This window comes from Colobus angolensis, unplaced genomic scaffold (genome assembly GCF_000951035.1).
Source record: "Colobus angolensis palliatus isolate OR3802 unplaced genomic scaffold, Cang.pa_1.0 Scaffold77, whole genome shotgun sequence".
NCBI classification, from domain to species: Eukaryota; Metazoa; Chordata; class Mammalia; order Primates; family Cercopithecidae; genus Colobus; species Colobus angolensis.
The window spans coordinates 1,894,819-1,903,555 of NW_012121487.1; the positions used below are offsets into that span (position 1 = coordinate 1,894,819).

The 8,737-nt window shown below is 50.3% G+C and overlaps 1 protein-coding gene across 2 annotated transcripts in view; it reads left to right on the top strand.

Moving 5' to 3' along the window:
* The first annotated feature begins 1,904 nt into the window (after positions 1-1,904).
* The window catches only part of FLAD1 (flavin adenine dinucleotide synthetase 1), an 8,934-nt gene continuing 2,101 nt past the window's right edge, over positions 1,905-8,737 (top strand). The window contains exons 1-6 of one of the 2 annotated variants that reach the window (XM_011928243.1): positions 1,905-2,117; positions 2,585-2,809; positions 5,855-6,599; positions 7,304-7,451; positions 7,903-8,001; positions 8,083-8,272. In XM_011928243.1, the coding sequence (XP_011783633.1) occupies positions 2,729-2,809; positions 5,855-6,599; positions 7,304-7,451; positions 7,903-8,001; positions 8,083-8,272 (1,263 nt within the window). In that variant the 5' untranslated portion in view covers positions 1,905-2,117; positions 2,585-2,728. The remainder of the gene's footprint in view (positions 2,118-2,584; positions 2,810-5,854; positions 6,600-7,303; positions 7,452-7,902; positions 8,002-8,082; positions 8,273-8,737) is intronic. The other variant, XM_011928244.1, reaches the window with a different exon arrangement.

Below are 8,737 nucleotides of genomic sequence, written 5' to 3' on the forward strand. Positions count from 1 at the left end.
TTTTTTTTTTTTTTTCAAAGAGCTGACTTTTTATAATTGAAAGAAATGGGGGCCAAGTACGGGGACTCACACCTGTAATCCCAATACTTTGGGAGGCCAAGACAAGGAATCACTTGAGCCCAGGAGTTCAAGACCAGCCTGTGCAACATGACCAAACTCCGTCTCTACTAAAAATACAAAAATTAGCCAGGCATGGTGGGGCGCCCCTGTGGTCCAGCTACTCTGGAGTCTGACATGGGAGGATCTCTTGAGCCCAGGTCAAGGCTGCAGTGAACGGTGCTTGTGCCACTGCACTCCAGCCTGAGCAACAGAGACTGATTCAAAAAAAGGGGGGGGCTTATTACTTGAAAGAATGGTATGGACGTCTGATCACCTGAATCTACCATTCACTGTGTTTTGCGGTTGTGTGGCAAACCTTCACCTTTTTGAGCCTGTTCCTCGTCTGTAAAATTAGCATGATATCTATCTTACAGGGTTTTTTTTTTTTCTTTTTGATGGAGTCTCGCTGTCGCCCAGGCTGGACTGCAGTGACACAATCTTGGCTCACTGAAAGCTCCGCCTTCCAGGTTCACGCCATTCTCCTGCCTCAGCCTCCCGAGTAGCTGGGACTACAGGCGCCCGTCACCACGCCCGGCCAATTTTTTGTGTTTTTAGTAGAGATGGGGTTTCTCCATGTTGGTCAGGCTGGTCTCCAACTCCTGACCTCAGGTGATCTGCCCGCCTCGGCCTCCCAAAGTGCTGGGACAAGGTGTGGTTTAGCAGTCCTACAAAGAATGAATTTGGCCGGGCGCGGTGGCTCACGCCTGTAATTACAGCACTTTGGGCGGCCGAGGCGGGTGGATCATGAGGTCAGGAGATCGAGACCATCCTGGCTATCAGGGTAAAAACCCGTCTCTACTAAAAATAAAATAAATATATACATATATATATATATATGCACAAAAAATTAGCCATGCGTGGTGGCGGGCGCCTGTAGTCCCAGCTACTCGGGAGGCTGAGGCAGGAAAATGGCATGAACCTGGGAGGCGGAGCTTGCAGTGAACCGAGATCCCGCCACTGCACTCCAGCCTGGGTGACAGAGCGAGACTCCGCCTCAAAAATCAAAAAGAATGAATTCAGACCCTTACCATTCAAAATGTAGTCCACAGAGCAGTGGGATCACCATCACATGGGAACTAGCTAAATGCAGATCTCAGGCCCCACCCAAACCTACTGAATCAATCTGCATATGAGAAGATCCCCAGATTATTACTGGAAAAAAGTTTAAGATGCACGTTTGGGCCAAAGGCAACTGAAATGGGGCTAAGCTCGGATGATGTCAGGATCCAGAGTAAACATGTCAGGCACTCCCTATTCGCTGCCTCATTTGCACCTACAAGACCAATAACTGGGAAAGGTGTCATCTGAACTAAGCACCATCTGGAGCAAGGTGGAGAAAGAGAGTTTTTGGATTCTTTCTTGTCAAAGAAGTTTAAGTAATTAGTTTTGTCTATTATACTAGAGATAAGTTAAGGTTCCACACACCAAAAGCTCACCTACTCCAGGGTCTTCGTACCCGACAGACAATGGTGATAACAGACAATGGTGATAATCTTTCTCCGTGTCCCTCCAACTTCTGCTACAAAATAAGATCCTTGCTCACTCCAGTAAAAGCCCTTAGCCTAGTGTTAGAGTCACAGTGAATGAAAATAGCTTAAACCATGGCTAACTGACCGATTAAATAAAACAAAGCAACATATGCATAACAATAATTTGAATCCAGCACCAGAAACACCCCTAGGACCTTACATCACCTCCAACCACCGCTCCTTTCGCGCCCTAAACTCTCGAGGTCCCGCCCCCGACCGTGGGCTAAGGTCCGGCCCCCGTATTTCCGGGCGAGGGGTGGCCACGTGATTGTCGCCTATAACAATCAGGCCCTGCTCTCACCCACTGGCTAAAACCTGAGAGCGACAGTTGAGTACACCAATGGGACCCTGGAAGAGTCTAAGCGACAGCCAAAATCACCACTCAATGTCAGCTAAGTGTGAGTAAGGTGGGACTTTGAGTACGGAAGCTGCCCCGGGACATGAGGAAAGGAACAAGGGAAAGACCCGCTGAAGGGGCAGAACAGGCAGGTGAGTCAGTAATCTGAAGCTTGGTGGGAAGAAGGTATTCAGGCCTAGAAAGGGTGCAGAAGCCTGAAGTAGAAAGAGACGGGATTTTGGTCCGGGGGTGGAGAGAGCGAATGCATTGAAAAGGGCCAAGGCCCAGGGTAACGTGGACATTTAAAGGGGCAGATGCCCCGAAGAGACATTTAAAAGGGTACAGATGCCCAAGATAGAGCAGACACTTGAGGAGACCAGCTCAGCAAACGGAAGACACTTAAAGCGGTAGGTTCTCAAGAGAGAAGGAGTTTTTAAGACTAGAGTTAAGCTTAGAAGACATTTAAAATGGTATGGGTTGGGATTGGGGAACACGTTTATTAAAGAAGCAGGAATAAAGGAGTCGCTTGTCAAGGATCTGGTTAGAGAAGACTGGGGTCTTCCTCTAAGGAGGGACGTGCACACCTGCTCTCCCCCATTGTCCTTTCTGGCTTCTCCAGGTTCCCTCGACCCAGGACCCCCTGTTCCCAGGCTATGGCCCCCAGTGCCCTGTAGACCTGGCGAGCCGCCTGTGCTTGCGACCCCTATTTGGGGGTCTGGGTGGCTACTGGAGGGCCTTGCAGAGGGGCAGAGAAGGCAGGACCATGACATCTAGGGCCTCTGAACTTTCCCCGGGGCGCAGCGTGACGGCTGGCATCATCATTGTTGGAGATGAGATCCTTAAGGTGTGTCTGGGACAGAAAAGGGGGGAGGGCGCCGCGTTCTCTTGTCCTTAAGGGCCTGCTGCACATCCCTCAATGGAGGGAGATGAGACAGGGTGGGAGCCTCCTTGCTGCAGTAGGATCCTGGAGTGGATCCAGCATATTGGAGGAAAATTAACCCTTATTCTTTGAATTACTCTACTGAAAAACTTGTAGCCAAGTCCCTACAATTTTTCAACCTGAGAGCCGATTGAAGAAAAATAAAAATAAAAAGGTCATTGCAATTTACCAAGCAGTATGGTAGAGGGCAGAGGGGCTACACAACAATGACAGGAAGCCCCTTGAGTAGAGGAGGTACAGGTGTATGTATTGTATATTTAAGAGTTTTACTCAGCCTTTTTGGAAATGACTCAAGGTACTCAGCATAGTGGATAAGTGAGCTAGAAGGAAGGTACTAGGAGGGATGAATCCCTTTTGAATGATCAGGAAAGTCTTACTAGAGGATATAGCAGATGACAAGGGTTTTTTTGTTTTTGAGACAGGATTTTGCTCTGTCACCTAGGCTGGAATGCAGTGGCACAGTCACAGCTCACTGAAGCCTCCATTTCCAGGGTCAAGCAGTCCTCCTGCCTCAGCCTCTGAAGTTGCTGTGACTACAGGTGTTAGCCACCACACCTGGCTAATTTATTTGTATTTTTTTGCAGAAACAGGGTCTCACTGTGTTGCCCAGGCTGGTCTCAAACTCCTGGGCTCAAGTGATCCTCCCACACCTCGTCCTCCCAAAGTGCTGGGATTATAGGCATGAACCGCCGAGCTTGGCCAAATGTCAAGTTTTAATAGTAATCTTTTTTAATATTCTTTGTAAATTTGTCTTTTTTTTTTTTTTTTTTTTTTTTTTTAAGATAGCATCTCATTCTGTTGCCCAGGCTGGAGTGCATTGGTGGAATCTCAGCTGATTGCATCTCTACCTCTCGTGTTCAAGCAGTTCTCATGCCTCAGCCACCCAAGTAGTTGGGATTACAGGCATGAGCCACTGCACTCAGCCTTAATAGACCTTTTTTTTTTTTTTTTAATTTTTGGTAGGGACGGACAGGGTTTCGCCGTGTTGGCCAGGCTGGTCTTGAACTCCTGACCTCAAGTGATCCACCCACCTCAGCCTCCCAAAATGTTGGGATTACAGGCGTGAGCCACTACACCCAGCCCTGACCCCCTATTTTTATTTATTTTTGTATGTGTGTGAGACAGAGTTTCGCTCCTGTTGCTGAGGCTGGAGTGCAAATGGTTGCTCACTGCAACCTCTGCCTCCTAGGTTGAAGCAATTCTCTCACCTCAGCCTCCCGAGTACCTGAGATTACAGGCACCTGCCAGCACGCCTGTCTAATTTTTGTATTTTTAGTAGAGACAGGGTTTCACCATTTTGGCCAGGGTGATGACCCTTATATTTTAAGTGCCTACTAGAGCCTGGCAGTGTGCTACATATATGTGATTTTACTAATCTTCACAACAACTCTACGAAGTTGGCACTTTTTTTCTTTTTCAAAATTTTATTTTTCTGTGTGTGTTTGTTTTATAAACGGGGTTCTCACAATGTTAAACAGGCCAGCCTCAAGCAATTCTCCCACCTCAGCCTCCCAAAGTGATGGGTTTACAGGCATAAGCCATCTTGCCCAGCCTTTTTTTTTTTGAGACAAAAATCTCACTGTCACCCAGGCTAGAGCTAATTTTTTGTATTTTTGTGTAGAAACAGGGTTTCACCATGTTGCCCAGGCTGGTCTGGAACGCCTAAGCTCAAGCAGTCCTCCCACCTCAGCCTCCCAAAATGCTGGGATTACAGGCATGAGCCATCACACCTGGTTGGCAAAAAAGCCCAATTAATGATTAAACTGAGGGTCAGAGAGGTTGAGAAACCTCCCCAGGGTTACATACCTAGGAAGTTTTAGAGATGGGATTCCAGCCTAATGCCTGATAATCTCTTACTCCAAAACACAGACCTTTTTTTTTTTCTTTGGTGACAGGGTCCCTATCACCCAGGCTGGAGTACAGTGGCATGGTCTCGGCTCACTGCAGTCTCTGCCCCCCGGGCTCAAGCAGTCCACCCACTTCAGCCTCCCAAGTAGCTGGGACTACAGGCATGTGCCACCACGCCCGGCTAGTTTTTGTATTTCTTTGTAGAGATGGGGTTTTACCATATTGTGCCAATTGGTCTTGAACTTCTGAGCTCAAGCAAGCCACCCCGCTTAGCCTCCCAAAGGGCTGGAATTACAGGCATGAGCCACCACACCCGGCCATCAGAACACAAACCCTTAACCACTAAACCCATTGTAGACAATTAGAGGGAGATGGGGCTGGAAAAGAAGATAGGGTGTACACCAAAGACAGCCCCAAATACTCTGCAAAGGAATTTGAACTTTATTCTGTATACAGTTGGAAACAACAAATGGCTTTTGAGTCCAAGAGTGATGCAATCACAGTGACGCATTAATAAAGGTTACTGAGGAGACAGAGCAGAGCCCTGTGGCTGGAGGCTGGGAGCCTGGCCAGGAAGCTGTCACCATTGTCCAGGTGAAAGGTGCTAAGGACCTGCTTGGTGGCAGTGGGGACAGAAAGAAGAAAGCAGGCCAGGCGTGGTGGGTCACACCTGTAATTCCAGCACTTTGGGAGGCTGAGGCAGGAGGATCACTTGAGACCAGGAATTCAACACCAGCCTGGGCAATATGGCAAGACCCCATTTCCACAAAAAAAAAAATTAAAATGAGCTGAATGTGGTGGCACGCACCTGTAGTTCCAGCTACTCGGAAGGCTGAGGTGGCCCTTGAGCCCAGGAGGTTGAGACTGCAGTGAGTTGTGATTGAGCCACTATACTCCAGCCTGGATGACAGAGACCCAGATTTAAAAACAAACAAATGGATTTTCCCACTCTTGTGTCCAGTCCAGGCCCCTCAGCAGCCTGAGGTGGTGTCCTTCAAAGAGCAGAGCACTGCATCATCAGGTGGATGCAGCCATCATCTCCAACCCCCTGCCCTTCATCCCTACAGTACTGACGGCCTCATCCTCCCCTTCAACCCCCAGGGACACACTCAGGACACCAACACCTTCTTTCTGTGCCGGACACTGCGCTCCCTAGGGGTCCAGGTTTGCCGAGTCTCAGTTGTACCTGATGAGGTAGCCACCATTGCAGCTGAGGTCACCTCTTTCTCCAACCGCTTCACCCATGTCCTCACAGCAGGGGGCATCGGCCCCACTCATGATGATGTGACCTTTGAGGCAGTGGCACAGGCCTTTGGGGATGAGCTGAAGCCACACCCTGAGCTGGAAGCAGCCACCAAAGCCCTAGGAGGGGAAGGCTGGGAGAAGCTGTCATTGGTGCCCTCCTCTGCCCGCCTGCATTACGGCACAGATCCTCGCACTGGTCATCCCTTCAGATTCCCACTGGTCTCCGTCCGAAATGTCTACCTCTTCCCAGGCATTCCAGAGCTGCTGCAGCGGGTGCTGGAGGGGCTGAAGGGACTGTTCCAAAACCCAGCTGTTCAGTTCCACTCAAAGGAGCTGTATGTGGCTGCTGATGAAGCCTCCATTGCCCCCATTCTGGCTGAGGCCCAGGCCCACTTTGGACGTAGGCTTGGCCTGGGTTCCTACCCTGACTGGGGCAGCAACTACTATCAGGTGAAGCTGACTCTAGACTCAGAGGAAGAAGGACCCCTGGAGGAATGCCTGGCCTACCTGACTACCCGTTTGCCCCAGGGATCGCTGGTCCCCTACATGCCCAACGCCGTGGAGCAGGCCAGTGAGGCTGTATACAAACTCGCTGAATCAGGTAGGGACCTTATGGAGGAGGGGCAGTATGCCCAAAGCCATTGGTGCCACCCCAGATCTCAGTAATGCAGGGGCTGTTGGGTGCTTCCTGCAAATCCCGGAGAGGGCAGAAGATAGCTTCTGTTAATTCATTATTCTTCCAATAAACGTTGATTGAGTACCTACTTTTATCAGCACTGTGCTAGGTGTTGGGGATATGGCCCAAAAGGATAATGTATGCCCTGCTCTTGTGGACCAGTGTTTTAACAAGAAAGATGGACATTAAACAGGTGATCCTGCATGGGGTGATGAAGGGAGTGATCTCCCACAGCAGGGAGATCAGCCTTGATCTGGGGTCAGAGAAGGCCAAGTGACACAAACAGAGCGATAAAGAGGATTTGGTCCAGTAGGTGGGCAAGAGCCAACAGTATGAATGATAGCCTGCAAGGAAGCGGCATGGGGTTTAGGGGACTGGAAGGAAGCCCACACCCCACACCCCCTGCTACGGAGGAATGACACTGAGGCTACCGTGAGGTGTGGCTGGGTGGCAGATGGCAGGTCAGGGGCCAACTCTGCAGGGCCTAGTGAGCAGCATGAAGGAGTTTGGACTTTATCCTCGGACAACTGGGAAGATATCGAAGGGTTTAAGCAAGGGCAGCATGCCTTCACTCCCTTTTGATAGCCATATGTGTCCATCTGATGCCCTGTTCCCTGCCTGCTTGGCAGGGTCTTCTCTGGGGGAAAAGGTGGCAGGTGCCCTACAGACCATTGAGACCGCCCTGGCTCAGTACAGCCTCACCCAGCTCTGTGTGGGCTTCAACGGGGGCAAAGATTGCACCGCCCTCCTGCACCTCTTCCATGCAGCTGTGCAGAGGTGAGCCTGCCCCCTGGGAGACAAGACCCCTGATCTGTTTCTCCAGTTCCACATCCTAGAAAGCAAGGGGAAAGGGGGTGTATAGGTGGAGTTCAAGAGGGAGATAGTCTTGGTGACCTCTCAGTTCCATTGTCCCACCATATTGAGCATATGATATGTGCCTGGCCTTGTGTATGGATGTGCAGGCCACTATCCCTGACCACAGGGAGGTCACAGTCCACTGGGGAGATGGGAGATTTACATACCTGAACCAGGGATGCGTGCTTAGATTTGAGAGGTGAAAGGTCAGAGTGGGCTTCCCAGAGGAAGTGGGTCTAATGGATGGAAAGGACAAGGAAAAGGGAGAAGGGGTGGAAGTCTGTTCTAGGGGCCAAAGAGAACAGTGAGCTGTTTCAGGAGAGCCATTTCCCTGTCCATGCTGGCAAGTCTGTGGATTCTTCCCCCTCCACAGGAAATTACCTGACGTTCCAAACCCCCTCCAGATCCTGTATATCCGCAGCATCTCCCCTTTCCCTGAGCTGGAACAATTTCTACAGGACACTATCAAGAGGTACTAGGGGCCTGGAGGTTTGGGCTCCAAGAGAAGCTTGACAGAGCCCACTCCCGACCCCTACTTCTGTTTCTTCCTAAGGTATAATCTGCAGATGTTGGAAGCTGAGGGCAGCATGAAGCAGGCCCTGGGTGAACTGCAGGCACGGCACCCCCAGCTGGAGGCTGTCCTGATGGGCACCCGCCGGACTGACCCCTACTCCTGTAGCCTCTGCCCTTTCAGCCCCACTGATCCAGGCTGGCCTGTGTTCATGCGCATCAACCCACTGCTGGTAACGGGGAAGAAGGTTGATCACCTTCAGTCTCACATGCCCCATCAGTCGCTGCACCCTAGCTCACTTGTAGTAGTCGGGAGGCTAGAGCCTGGAACCTAGATGAAGGGGCCTCATCATCCAAGTAAGGCAGTGCTATCTGTTCATTCATCCTTTTGACCAATATTTATTGAGCCCAAATTCAATAGCAGGCATTGTGCTTCCTACTGTGGACAGAATAGTGACTTAGACCTGTGCTGTCTAATATAGCCACTAATTATTTATTTATACTTAAATTTTAATTAATTAGAATGAGGCCGGGCACGGTGGCTCAAGCCTGTAATCCCAGCACTTTGGGAGGCCGAGACGGGCGGATCACGAGGTCAGGAGATCGAGACCATCTTGGCTAACCCGGTGAAACCCCGTCTCTACTAAAAAATACAAAAATCTAGCCGGGCAAGGTGGCGGGTGCCTGTAGTCCCAGCT